Source organism: Microcaecilia unicolor, chromosome 4 (assembly GCF_901765095.1).
Source record: "Microcaecilia unicolor chromosome 4, aMicUni1.1, whole genome shotgun sequence".
Classification (NCBI taxonomy): Eukaryota; Metazoa; Chordata; class Amphibia; order Gymnophiona; family Siphonopidae; genus Microcaecilia; species Microcaecilia unicolor.
The window spans coordinates 224,440,033-224,455,000 of NC_044034.1; the positions used below are offsets into that span (position 1 = coordinate 224,440,033).

At 46.8% G+C, this 14,968-nt stretch overlaps 1 protein-coding gene across 1 annotated transcript in view; it reads left to right on the top strand.

Annotated features, from left to right (window-relative positions):
• Window positions 1-14,968, top strand: part of LOC115469679 (adenylate cyclase type 10-like) — a 254,501-nt gene that overhangs the window by 71,099 nt on the left and 168,434 nt on the right. The window contains exons 6-7 of the mRNA XM_030202467.1: window positions 6,949-7,039; window positions 7,122-7,210. Of these exons, the coding sequence (XP_030058327.1) occupies window positions 6,949-7,039; window positions 7,122-7,210 (180 nt within the window). The remainder of the gene's footprint in view (window positions 1-6,948; window positions 7,040-7,121; window positions 7,211-14,968) is intronic.

A 14,968-nucleotide genomic window follows, 5' to 3' on the forward strand; every position in this document is an offset into this window, starting at 1 on the left:
CGCCAGTGTCGTTATGCTCATATTAGCCCTCTCTTCAAGTCACGTCACTGGCTTCCTATCTGTTTCCGCATACAGGTCAAACTCCTCTTATTGACCTATAAGTGCATTCACTCTGCAGCTCCTCAGTACCTCTCCACTCTCATTTCTCCCTACATTCCTCCCCGGGAAACTCCATTCACTGGGTAAATCTCTCTTATCTGCACCCTTCTCCTCCACTGCTTCCAGACTCCATTCCTTTTAACTTGCTGCACCATATGCCTGGAATAGACTTCCTGAGCTGGTACGTCAAGCTCCATCTCTGGCCATCTTCAAATCTAAGCTAAAAGCCCACCTCGTTGATGCTGCTTTTAACTTCTAACCCTTATTCACTTGTTCATAACCCTTATTTTATCATCCTCACTTTAATATTCCCTTATCTCTTGTTTGTCTGTCCTAATTAGATTGTAAGCTCTGTCCAGCAGGTACTGTCTCTTCATGTTCAAGTGTTCAGCGCTGCGTACGTCTAGTAGTGCTATAGAAATGATAAGTAGTAGTAGTAGTATATATATCTGTTTTTCAGTAAAATTAATAACTCTGAAATTTACCATATCATGCTACAAGAGCATTAACATATGCAAAGTGATTCTGGGACATTTACCCACTCAGAAAATTTTCTAAGAGCCCATATGGATTCTGAAGATCCCAAAAACATATGTAGAGTGATAAAGATTGGAGTAAGTATACCCAATGAGGCACAATAAGGGTTTTGTATAGTAGATCTATTCCAGCAGTGATATTGGTAAAGCTTCTCAAACCTGTAATCGCTCTAACATGTTCTTCAATAAAGGCCTAATACTGTCCTATGTGAAGAAGGGGATAAGGGAACAGAGAGGGGAGGGGGGTACCGGCGGAGGAGAATATAATGCCCAGAGGGGAGGACAAACCAGATTCTTAGCTCGAGTTCCACATGTCAGGAGAAGGCATAGATCATTTTCCCTAGAGAGCTGGAGGCAGGGTAAAAAATTTGATTCCCAGCAGCCCTTGAGGGGGTCTTAAAACAGAATCAAAGACTTCTTATCCCAGCAGCCCCAGGTGGAGCCCAAGGGAAAGGCAGGTAAAGGTGAAACCCAAGACACGGTTGGAAGGCCAGGAATGGAGGTGGAGCCTCTAAGCAGAACTAATCAGGGGGAGGAGGATCAGCTGGAGAATGGGTGGGGCGAGGAGCCCATGGAATGGAAGGGGGAAGAAAAAGAGGAGGAAGTGAGGCAAGAGGAGCCGATGGAGATTGCAGCTCTGGCAAGATCCAAAGGTAAAAGGCTCAAACAGCAGGTAACCACTTGGTGCGGGGTCTTGGTAAACAAGGGAAGGCAGTGACTATCGTGGAGGAGCCAGAAAGCGATGGGATCAAGTGGGAGGAAGCCAGTAGATAGAGCTGGCCAGAAGAGGGAAGGGACTCCTAGGAGCTCTCTGCCTCTGAAATGCTGATGAGATTTCTAAACTGCTTGTTTGAACTGCCTGTTTGGAAGTGCTTGTATTCTTTGAACTGCTTGTTTTTCTTTGTGGAACGTTTTTTGCTACTTATTTTGAATTGCATCATTGGGACTGCTGAGATTCATGTCTGTTGGTTTATGAACTGTATTTTTGAAGCTGTGGAGATTCCTGAATGCTTTGCTTTTGGAACTGCATTATTAAAAACTACTTTTTCTAAATTGTTTGTTTTGGGATTGCATTCTTGAAACCGCTGGGATAATTTCCCTGGCGGATATCTCGGGAGCTGTGCTGGAATAGTACTGCTGACATACCTCAGGTTGGAGGGTACATCTGGAGGATTACAGTGAGTTCTACCTAAGTGGAATATAATATAGAAAACTTGGGCCGGAGGCCAGAGTTTTCCTGAGAGGCGCGGAGGGATCCTTCACACCTGGTATAAAAAAATGTATATCTGCTGAAACCAATTCAGCCACTTCTTTTAAGGTAAATTGTGGCCACTCTTGATCTATCCAAATATTTAATGGTAATGCCTCTGATTTGGAAGTATTATGTTTGAGTCCTGAGATGCCCCAAACCCTGCAAAAATATCCAAAGTCCCGATTAGGGTCTGTGAGGGGTTTGTAAGTATCAGCATTAAATCATCAGCAAATGCCATACAATTAATATGTACAATTTTAAAATATCTCCATACTATAATAAACTTAAACATGGACTTATATAATTGCTCTTCATGGACCAGTCAGAATTGGCATAATTTTTATTTATTTATTTGGATTTTGCTCTCACCTTTTGTCGCATTCTCGAGGGCCTTGGCATTCTGTCAGGTCCTCGAGGCAGGACTGGAGTTTGTGAGCCCTTGGGCCACTGCCGAGGAGCGGCAGCGGCAGGCAAGACCACCTCAGGACTGGAAACACAGAAGAGCAGTACTGGAACTCTGGACTGGAGTAGTACAAGGCAGGCAACTAGAACAGACGAAACAGGAACAGCGTCACCTGCACTTAGCCACCGTTCCTCCGGAGTTGAGCTCCCAAGTGCAGGTGGCCGGCAGGACTTGCAGGACAGGGCCGGAACTGGAGAACCAGAGGTCCCACCCTGGGTCTAGGAAACACGAGGAAGACTAGACTAGGAACTACACTCAGATAGTGTGCTGCTGCATAGCCACTAGCAGGACCCAGAAGACAGACCAAGGAACGCAAGGCGTACAGAAGCTAGCAGGAGCAAGGACTAGGGCAGCATACACACTAGGCAGAACGGGGATCCGGGAATACCCACAGGGTAAACCCTCTAGCTAGGTGGAGACAGGACACAGGAATAATCACCCAGGAAATACACACTAGCCAGACAGATACAGGATTCAGGATATACACTCAGGATATACAAGCAGGGTAGGCACACAGGCTTGGCAAGACAGGGTAAAGAGAGCAAACCAGGAATAACAGGCCAAGGGTCTTGGGCAGGCAGCACAACAAACAGAGTAACCAGGAAGAACAGGCCAAGGGTCTGAAGCCACAGCTGTTCCACACACTGACTGGGGAAGCCACAAAGACTGAGGCTTCGCATACAAACGGAGAACAAACCCAGACAAAGGCTTCACCCCAACCCAGGGTAAGCCTGGAGCAGAGGCTTCACCCCAACACAGGGTAAGCCTGGAGCAGAGGCTTCACCCCAAACACAGGGTAAGCCAGGAACAGAGGCTTCACCCCAAACACAGGGTAAGCCAGGAAGGACCCACAGTCCACAGACAGACAGTGGCAGGGACCCCCCCCCCCCACCCCACGGAAGGACAACAGAGACACAGACACAGAAAGAAACTGGGCTGGAACCCAGAGAGAGGCTAAGCAGTAGTGCAGCAGACACTTACTAACCTGACCTGGCCTAAGAGCATAACACTTATGCAAAGGCCCTGACTGCAAGCACAGCACTTCCTATGAAGGCTCTCACTGATGAGTCACCAGCAGTAGGACAGAAGCAGGAAGTACACTGACCCCAAAGAGAGACTTGACACACATAGGAAGTGAGCCCACAGGAAAGACAAGCAGGAGCGTCTTGGAAGCTGGCACAGAGCCGGTGGCAGCCATCTTAGATGCTGGCTCCCTAGAGAGGCATAGCCCACACAGGTGAGGTCTAGTGAAGCAATCAGCACAGAGACTAGAGACAAGACAAACACAGACAGAAGCCAGCAGAGCTGCTGACCCCCAGAAAGAAGGTAAGGCTGAGGGTGGTCACGGCCACAGACGTGACACCTTTTCAGTAGTAGTAGCTCAGTTCCTGCAATTTCAGGAACCCCAGCCGAAAGTTCGTCATCAGTCCATTCTTATTTAAACAATACTCATTCTCAATTATACCGACACAGCTGTGTTTCAGAACCTACGACTGCAGCATGGAGAAAGATAAAGTGGATATGAAGGAGACCATTGGTCCTGTGGCAGGTTCCAAAACATAGCTGTGTTGGTAATTGGTTCTCCATAACGTTTCAGATAAGTTATTAATTTTTCATAATTGAGAACGCATATTGTTTAAATAAGAATGGACTGATGATGAACTTATTTCAGCTGGGGTTCCTGAAACTGAAGGAACTGAAAATTATGCTTTGTGTTTCTCCACTACTACAGCTGAATAATCTTGGAAAAGATAGATATGGTGATTCTCATATGAAAGCTCCTCCTTTAGTCTGTGCAGCTTAATTTTAAGAGCACAGTTTAATATACACAAATCACCACTTGCAGTTTGGTGGCATTCGGTGCCAGCTTTCCAAGCCTGTGTGCTCTTTCAATTCTGATCAAGTTGAAAGCTGAATTCTGTAACAACTCCATCATGTGCCATTTCTCCAAAACGTCCACCAGTTCTTCCTTCAGCAATTCTACCATTCTGATATTATTCCTCCTTGACCTATTCTAGAGGTCATCAATTTTATCTGTATATCCAGCAGTCGCTTTTTGTAGTTGAGCCCAGTCTCCCAAGGTGACATGCATAGAGCCTTCTGTGTTGCTCACCCGAGTCTCCCTGTTAAAAACTGGTTGTTTTTTAAATATCTATTAGCCCATTGCCTAGAGCCACAACCACTATTTCTTTTATCTGGCTCACCAAAATGTCGTTGACATCTCTGCTGATCTCCCCCAATGTCACCGTGTTTTGATCTGCCTGCATGATAGGCCTCAACGTTTCCGTTTGCTTTTTACCTGATTTGGTTGCCATATCCGCTGTAGATTTACTAATGCACTTGTCCATAAAACAAAAGTTTATTCCAGCCTGTGCTGTGGATGAAATTTTTTCGCACATTTATAGCCTGATGGGATTAAGATTGTGGACAGATACCAGGAGCCGAGAAGAAACACTGTTCCTTAGCTCATTGCACTTTGTGATCCTCCCTGTTTTTTGTTTTTTAACCAGTTCCCAATCCACAATGGAACATTGCCTCCGGAGTGGAGGAGTGGCCTAGTGGTTAGGGTGGTGGACCTTGGTCCCGGGGAACTGAGGAACTGAGTTCGATTCCCACTTCAGGCACAGGCAGCTCCTTGTGACTCTAGGCAAGTCACTTAACCCTCCATTGCCCTAGGTTCAAATAAGTACCTGTATACAATATGTAAGCCGCATTGAGCCTGCCATGAGTGGGAAATCGCAGGGTACAAATGTAACAAAAATATAAATGTTGACAGAGCCTTTTGTAAAATACCATGATTCATTTCTGATTGCTACATTGTATGTAAAATGAGGTTCCATGTCTCATTGTACAAGAGCTAGGGGGCATCCAATAACATTCAGGTTGACAGGTTTAAAATAAAAAGTACTTTATTTATCATATAACACAGAATGAACATGTGTAACTTGGTGCCACAGAACAGCAAATATGACAACTGGATTAAAACTGAGACTAGACAGGTTTATAGAAGATAGGTTAGCCAGAGGCTATTAAATACAACAGAGATATAACTCGAAACCTTGGAGAACTAAGAAGGTATGAAAGCGGATGGGTTTTCTACACATACTCTCTTTCTAAGACAGTTGCTAAAAGCACCCTCTGCTATCAGATAATAGACTGAGCCCAGTGGATGCTTTGTCTGACCTATAATGGCAGAAACGGCACTATCTAAAGTCTGCAATGACCTGTTCCTTGCCAAATCCAAAGGTCACTACTCCATCCTCATCCTCCTCGACCTATCCGCCGCTTTTGACACTGTCAATCATAATTTACTTCTTGCCACACTGTCCTCATTTGGGTTCCAGGGCTCTGTCCTCGCCTGGTTCTCCTCTTATCTCTCCCACCGTACCCTCAGAGTACACTCTCATGGTTCTTCCTCCATCCCCATCCCGCTCTCTGTTGGAGTTCCTCAGGGATCAATCTACACCTCTTCCCTGGGCTCCCTGATCTCATCTCATGGTTTCCAATATCATCTTTATGCTGACGACACCCAGCTTTATCTCTCCACACCAGACATCACTGCCGAAACCCAGGCCAAAGTATCGGCTTGCTTATCCAACATTGCTGCCTGGATGTCCAACTGCCACCTGAAACTGAACATAGCCAAGACCAAGCTTATTGTCTTCCCACCCAAACCCACTTCCCCTCTCCCTCCACTGTCTATCTCAGTTGATAACACCCTCATCGTCCCCGTCTCATCTGCCCACAACCTCGGAGTCATTTTCGACTCCTCCCTCTCCTTCTCTGCGCATATCCAGCAGATAGCCAAGACCTGTCGCTTCTTCCTCTATAACATTAGCAAAATTCGCCCTTTCCTCTCTGAGCACACCACCCGAACTCTCGTCCACTCTCTCATTACCTCTCGCCTTGATTACTGCAACCTACTCCTCACTGGCCTCCCACTTAGCCATCTATCCCCCCTTCAGTCCGTTCAGAACTCGGCTGCACGTCTTATCTTCCGCCTGGACCGATATACTCATATCACCCCTCTCCTCAAGTCACTTCACTGGCTTCCAATCAGGTACCGCATACAGTTCAAGCTTCTCCTACTAACCTACAAATGCACTCGATATGCAGCCCCTCCTTACCTCTCTACCCTCATCTCCCCTTACGTTCCTACCCGTAACCTCCGCTCTCAAGACAAATCCCTCCTCTCAGTACCCTTCTCCACCACCGCCAACTCCAGGCTCTGCCCTTTCTGCCTCGCCTCACCCCATGCTTGGAATAAACTCCCTGAGCCCATACGCCAGGCCCCCTCCCTGCCCATCTTCAAATCCTTGCTCAAAGCCCACCTCTTCAATGTCACCTTCGGCACCTAACCACTACACCTCTATTCAGGAAATCTTGACTGCCCCAACTTGACATTTCGTCCTTTAGATTGTAAGCTCCTTCGAGCAGGGACTGTCTTTTTGTTAAACTGTACAGCGTTGCGTAACCCTAGTAGTGCTCTAGAAATGTTAAGTAGTAGTAGTTCTTATATTCTGATACATTGTACACTATCTTCTGTGTAATGGAAGTTCCCCATCCATTGCTCTCATTAATTCTTCATCTTTCTCTAGTTAAGAGGCATTAAGAAGAAGTCAGACTTTGACCTCAACGTACATATTGAGCAATACAGCAGTCACCTGCCCCATGAAGGATATGCAGATGGTATAGTATGCTGCAGACAGTTTAGTCTTTTTCACTTTACAGTAGTGCCCTGGCACTGATCTTACACACTACATTTTTTCAGCTTTGTTTAGACAAGCTTCTGGACTCTCTGCCAACCCTGAATTAGAAGTTGCATTGCGCAAATATGTCATGGATATCGTGCTTCAAAAGGTATGTCCATAACAAAAATTACACATTTGCACTACCCAAAAATAGGGAAAAAATAGAAAACTTAAACCAACTTCTCATAAAAATGTGTTAATGAAAATAATAAACAGAATAACTTATTCATGCATTATATAAATAAAACAGATTAAATGTATTATGCCCATTTTAATAACATCAACTATCTACCAACCCAGTGATTCCCAAACTGTACTATGGTGGAACCCCTAAAATATTTTTCTCCAAGGACAAGCAGGCCACATTATTTCCACATGTGGGTTACATCATCTGATGGAGCCCTGGTGTGGATGCTGAATTGCTGAAAGGAAACGTTTGCATAGTCTTCTCCTCATGCTGTGCTTTTCAAAAAATTTTTTGCTATTGCGAGTGCCATCCCTTGTGGATAATTTATCTTTTTTTTTTTTAAATGTATTTCTCCTGTTTTTCCTTCCTTGTATTTTTTTTTCTAGTTTTTTTTTTTTTTTTTGCTTTTTTGGTTTCCTTTATTTTTTGTGAGTGGCTGCGCAGTTAGGACACAGCCCCGACCTCAGTTTGAACGTTTTCCCTTTTTTAATTGCTCAAGATTGAGGAGTTTAATTTAGCCAAAATTATTTTTGGCAGCGTCCTTGTCGGCACCGGGGAATCATGGCTCTATGCATCAGAGGAAGCCCAGGAAGCATAAGCATTGATCTTCCTCGATGCACGATGCCAGGAATACCTGGGCAATGGATGCTCTGATACCTGAGAAGCACTGGCATTGAGAAGAGTTCTCCCCCTCCTTGGAAGAGGTGCCGGTGCACCAATTATCGAGTGGCCAGGTCCCCATCATCAGTTCGGCACTGATGACTTTGCAGGCTGCCTGTGCCCCAGCTCCCATGCCTTTGTCAATGCCCGCCCTCAATGAGTGGTTCTAGGGCATGCTTTGAGAGGAGCTGGTGCAGTTGCTGCAGGGAACTTTGACATCGAGGGTGCTTGCGCCTTCAGCAGAACAGCCCCAGGCTCTCTCTGAGGCTTCACTAATGCCTGTGCCCAGAACATTGACACCAGCACCTCACAGGGTGTCTGAGCCAAGGCTTGAGCAGGGAGTACCCCCTCTGACATCAGGAGAGTAAGCTTGCCCACAGTTTGAGAGAAGGGCTGCACCTCAACACTCCTTGGACCATGGACATCGTTCCACTACATCAAGGCCAGTGCAGACTCAGTCTCCTGATTTTCAATAGGAAAAGGAGTCTGACTGGAACTGGGTATCAGATGAGGATCCACATTACTTCTCGGAGAGACAAAAATCTCCTCCAGAAGAACTCTCTTTTCGTAGTTTTGTCAGGGAGATGGCTGTGGCCATAAAGTTGGAGACTGAGGAGGAGCCCAGGGCAGAAATGTTATCTGTCTTGGACTATAAGTCTTCTCCTAAGGAAGGGGTCACTGTGCCATTGCACCCTATCCTTAAGGATGTACTGATGAGAAACTGAGAATCTCCCCTCTAAGTGTAGGTAGCACCCAAGAAGGTGGATACACAATATCATATCCAGAAGGCTCCCAGATTAGAGAGGTCCTAGTTGCCTCACCACTCTTTGGTAGTCGAATCTCAAATGAACTAAGAGCTCTCGGTCTCATGCCATGACACCCCCAGGGTGAGAGGTGAGCTCTCGGTCTCATGCCATGACACCCCCAGGGTGAGAGGCGAGAACCTTAGATTCATTTGAGAGGAAACCTTTTCAACAAGCCTTTACTTGGAGTCTACACTTAATCTGGTAGATTCTAGCCCTGTGAAGCAGGCCACCAAGCTTTACCAGTTGGTCAATAAGCAGATGGATTGCCAACATTATTTGGCCAGGGGCGCTTATGACACTTTTGATATTGCATCCAGACTCTCTGGAATGAGGTGGGAATGCACAGACTCTCATGGCTGCATGTCTCTGATCTGCAACAGGCTGTTCATGAGAGGTTAGTGGGTGTGCCCTGCTGAGGAGACAACTAATTTGAAAATAAAAGTCACTGACCTCATTAAAAAGCACACACTCGGCAACCTCCATGTGTATCATCTTCAGCAAGAAGATTTTTAACTGGGCAGAGGTGTAGGTCCTACTACTCTCAAAGGCGTAGGTACCAGCCTTCTGCTCGGTCTACTCAGGCAAATCAGAGCCACCGTCCCAGGCCTCACCAGCCCTGTCCACAGAAATTGCAGCCAGCTCCCCAGTCAAAGCAGAGCATGGGCTTTTGACTGGCTCCAGCAGAGCATAGCCACTCAAAGAATATCTGTTCTGGATTACCTACCACTCAAAGGGAGGCTCACGTTTGACCACCACAGTTGGCCCCTTTTATAACCTCCGACCAGTGGGTGCTTCAAATAGTCCATTGCAGGTATACTCTAAATTGGCATCAGCGACCTCCAAATTGCTCACCGAGATTGTCTTACAGGAAATCTCTGCCCTTTTGCAGACCCAAGCAGTCAAGCCCATATCACCAGGGGAGGAGGGGCAGGGATTCTATTCCATCTACTTTCTTGTGATCAAGAAAACAGGGATATTCCAGCCCATCCTAGAGCTAAGGGCCCTGAACAAATTTCTGTTGAAAGAACTTCAGGATGATTTCCCTGGGCACCCTGCTTACTCTCATTCAGTAAAAAGATTGACTTTGCTCTCTGGACTTTTTGATGTATATGACACCCTCCTGGTCTCCCTGTTCTCTCTTCATATCTTATTGCCATGTAAGTAGTATAAGAAGGGAGAGGAAGTTTACCTGGATAGCTGGCAGTGTGTCATTGGAAAGCTTGCCACAGGAGAGGGGCAAGTATAATTACAGAGAGAGGGCAAAATCCCCATGTTCTAAACCCGTCCCAGCATTGCTTAGTGAGGTCTTTCTTACAACAGACATAGAACCTAGGAAGGGAGGTGCTCCACACCTTTAGTGCTTTGCATTGCATTTTCGTTTTGCACTTATGAGTGCGGTAAACAGATCGCTGTAGGCTTTTGCACATTCATTATTCAATACCGTGATCGCTAAACCGGCTGGAATTGGTTGAAAATGATCATTGATGGCCCAATAAGTTTTGTGCATCCAGGCCTAAATCCTTAGAGACATGCCAGGAATTGATTCAGCCTTTGCTCCTGACTCAGTAAGCAGTATACCTTGGGAGCCAAAGTGAGGCTTGGAAATGGGTAGGGCTGTTTCTCTCCGGGAAGACGCAGAGGTAAAAAAGCCTGCTGTGACCATGACAGAGAGGAGGAAAGGAGAGAGAAGGAGAAGGACAGCAACTTGCCTGAGAGTAGGAGGAACCTTCCTCACAGAAAAACGACTGCAGGGAGTAAATGGGCTACCTAACCCAGGGCATAGATGACCCAAAAGTTAATACAGTGCCTGGTTAGTGACAGAAGGAGAAAGAACTGGTGTCTAGTTCTCACTGTGGAAATGTTACTGACCTGCCTGAAGAGAGAAAGGGGGTCAGGGTCAGCCATATGAAGGGTGCGGAGACTTTTTGAACTGTTCTAGCCAGTGGCGTTCCGATGCTGGCTGACACCCGGGGCGGATCGCCGATGCGCCCCCCCCCCCGGGTGCAGCACAACCCCCCCCCCCCAGCGAAATGACACCCCCCCTGGGTACACGCCGCTGGGGGGGGGGGGGTGCCGCGGCATGCGCCTGTCGCCTCCGAGTTCGCATGTGTTCACTGTTCCCTCTGCCCCGGAACAGGTTACTTCCTGTTCCGGGGCAGAGGGAGCAGTGAACACATGCAAACTCGGAGACAGGGCGACAGGCACGCCACGGCACCCCCCCAGCGGCGTGCACCCAGGGCGGACCGCCCCCCCCCCCCTTGGTACGCCACTGGTTCTAGCCTGTGGCTGGAAGAACGAATGGGTGTGTTACTGACCTGCCTGAGAGAAAGAGGGTCAGGGTCAGCCATGTGAAGGAAGCTGAGACTGTTATTGAGCAGTCCAAACCTATGGCTGGGATCATGTGGGGAATTTACCTGGTCAGAGAGAGGTTCATTAAGGGGCACAGCTCTAGCTTGTGTCCTGAAAAATCTTTCACAAACTTATGAGAAACTTAGGAACTGTTATGGACTTAAAATGCAAGCTGGGTTAGGGAAGAAAAGAGAAATCCTTTCTGTACAGTTTTTGCATGAATTCTTTTTGGGCTGATTTTTCCTTTGAATACTGAAGCACACGCCAGTGGGACGTTCTGTGTTTTGAAGACTGAACTTTGTTAATGGAATCTAATTATTGTGCTGATCAAAAGCTCTTTATGTTTTGGAACCTGGTTGCTGTGTGAGTGTCTGAGCTGGAGAGGTGGAAAGCCTGGACCAGAGCAGGAGATGAATCAGTGGGATTTTTCCTGACCTCTTCCCAGGAAAGTGTAAGAGGGAGCAGATCTGGTGACACAGACTGTGCCATGACCTGGTGGGACATTACAAGATAAAGGATGCCTATACCCACATTTCAATAGTTCTCAGTCACAGGAGGTATCTCAGATTTTGACTGTGGAAACACCACTTCCAGTATCGCATTCTGCCATTTGGCCTAGCATCTGTCCCCAGAGTTTTCACTGGTGATACTCAAAGCATATCTGTGCAGACTGGGGACTGGGAGTGTGTTTCCTTACCTGGATGACTGGCTGTTCAAGAACACATCTCAGGAGGGGCCAATCAAGTCAATGTAGTTGACTACTCAGGTGCTAGAGTTACTGTGGTTTGTCATAAATTATCCCAAGTCCCATCTCTATCCAGTACAACAACTGGAGTACATAGGAGCCCTGCTAGGCATAGCCATGGGGAACCTAATGGATGTCATTCGCGCCCCATCTGAGTTGGCTTACGCCTTTCTCTGGTGGGTGATCCAGTCAAACTTAAGTCTGAGACTTCCATTCCAAATTCCACTGCATCAAAAGGTGTTGACAATGGATGCATCCAACCTGGGTTGGGGAGCTCATGTAATGGGCTTCACACTCAAGGTCAGTGGTCCACTCAGGAGATTCATCTTCAAATCAATCTCCTTGAGTTATGGGCCATTTAGAATCCTTTAAAGGCTTTCAGAGATTGTATCCAAAACCATATTATCCAAATTTAGAGAGACAACCAGGTTGCAATGCTTTATGTAAACAAGCAGGGGGGTAGAGAATCCTACCCCTTGTATCAGGGGTTCTAGGCCAGTTCCCAACTGGACAGTTCTCACCGGACAGTTCCCATCTGGATAATTCCCACCTAGGACAATTCCCACTGAACTAATTCCCATCACACCAGGGAGGACAATTCCTACCCATAACTCAAAAAATACAAAACACACATGGCAAGTAGTCTCCCTCCTTTTTCTCTTCTAGATTGTTTGAGGGGGCCAGTACCCCCTCACCCCCCCCCCCAATATTATCTTTTACATATCCCTTTCCCATTCCAGACATGCAGTTCATGTGTGTGTATGGGGGGGGGGGCAATTCCCCCCCCAAACTAGGTTTCAACCTAATTCATGTTTAATCCAGGATCTAAATGTCATAAATGAATAAATAGATAAATACAAAATGCTCCTCCCCCACATACCCCAAATTAGGGAGGGTGGGAAATGACCAGAGGTGGGAAAGTCCTTGGTGGGAATTGTCCTGGGGGGAATTGTCCTAGATGGGAATTGTCTCAGGGGGAATTGATAGGTGGGAACTGTCTGGGTGAGAATTCACTTGATACCATGTCAAGAAGCAGTAGATGTGTGGCATTGGGCTCTCCTTCACGAGATGAGTCTCCATACCGTATACCTTCCCGGCAAGAACTGCCTGATGGACAGACTCAGCAGGATATTGCAACCGCATGAGTGGTCTCTCAACATGGGCATAGCTCAAAAGGTCTTCCGAGAGGGGGGCACCTCCTCAGAGGATCTTTTCGCTGCTCATCTCAACAATGTCCCTCAGGTCTTCTCCATGCTCGGATCATATGGCAGAATAGCATCAGATGCCTATCTCTTACATTGGGGAAGAGGACTTCTGTATGCATATCTTCCTATACCTCTGTTTGAAAAGACCTTGCTGAAACTCGGGCAAGTCTGAGGCACCATGATACTGATCACTCCTCATTACTGTGACAGATATGGTTACCTCTTCTTGTGGAGTTGTCTTCATAATATCTGTGGAGATTGTGACTGTTTTCTGACCCTCAACACAGAGCACGAGGGGTCCCTTCTGCATCCCAACCTCCAATCTACTACTACTACTATTTATCATTTCTGTAGTGCTACTAGACGTATTCAGCACTGTACACTTGAACATGAAGATACAGTCCCTGCTCAACAGAGCTTACAATCTATTCAGGACAAATAAAGGAAATACTTAAGGTAGGAATGATAAAACAGACATGGGTACTGAACTAGCGAATAGGGGTTAGGAGTTAAAAGCAGCCTCAAAAAGATGGGCTTTTAGCTTACATTTGAAGACGGCCAGAAATGGAGCTTGACGTACCCACTCAGGGAGTCTATTCCAGGCTTATGATGCAGCAAGATAAAAGGAATAGAGTCTGGAGTTGGCAGTGGAGGAGAAGAATATAGATAAGAGAGATTTACCCAATGAATGGAGTTCCCGGGGAGGAGTGTAGGGAGAGATTAGAGTGGAGAGGTACTGAGGAGCTGCACAGTGAATGCAATTGTAAATCAATAAGAGGAGTTTCAACTGCATGCAGAAACGGTTAAATGAAGTGACTTGAGGAGAGGGCTAATATGAGCATAGTGACACTGGTGGAATATAAGCCGTGCAGCAGAATTTTGAACAGATTGAAGGGGAGAGAGATGGTTTAGTGGGAGACCTGTGAGAAGCAAGGAGAGGTGATAAGAGTGTGGATAAGAATTTTGGTAGTATGCTTAGAAAGAAAGGGATGAATTTTGATGATATTATAGAGAAAGAAACTACAGGTTTGTCACAGTTGTGGCCGTGCCCTTATGTCCAGACCTACTGTTTCTCTGTATCTAGCTACTACTACTACTACTTAACATTTCTAAAGCGCTACTAGGGTTACACAGCGCTGTACAATTTAACATAGAGGGACAATCCCTGCTCAATGAGCTTACAATCTAAAAGACAAGTGAACAGTCAGTCCGAAAGGGGCCGTCAAATTGGGCTCTGTGACCTCTCCAGTCTGCCTTTTTTCCTGTTGTTGTTCTTCCTGTTAGCCAAGCCTTGCTTTAATCTTCCTGCTTCTACTTCATTTCCTACTTGTGACATCATCAGCTTTCCTGCGTTGCCTTTGCAACAGGTATTTTTCCTTTTTCTTGTTGTATTTTTGTTTGATTCTGAGGGAACTGGTGGTGGTGTTAGCTGTGCCTCTGGGCACAGCCTTGAGCCCTGTGTGTGTGGTTTTGGTTTGAAACCTGTATGGATTATTTGCTTGCTATATTTGCTTCCAAGCAAAGCACTGTTCTTTTTTTCTGTGTGTATGGCTGTGATTTGAACCTGAATGGATTACTTCCTTGTTAACTAGGCTCTTCAGCATAGCCTCTTCTGTTTCCCTGTGTGGTTTCCCTTGTTACCTTTCACTGTTCAGAGCAGGGGCGTATCTGAACTGCGGCGGTAGGGGGGGCCAGGGCCAGAGTGAGGGGGCACATTATAGCCCCCGCCGCCGCCATTGCCGATCCCCCTCCCTCCAGCCGCTGCCATTGCCAATCTCCCCCTGCCGTTGCTGTCGCCTACCTTCGCTGGCGGGGGACCCCAACCCCCGCCAGCCGAGGTCCGCGTCCTCCTGCCGCTGCCGGCTGCCTGTAAAAGAATTCCGTCAGCTGGCGGGGGACCCCCAACCCCCGCTAG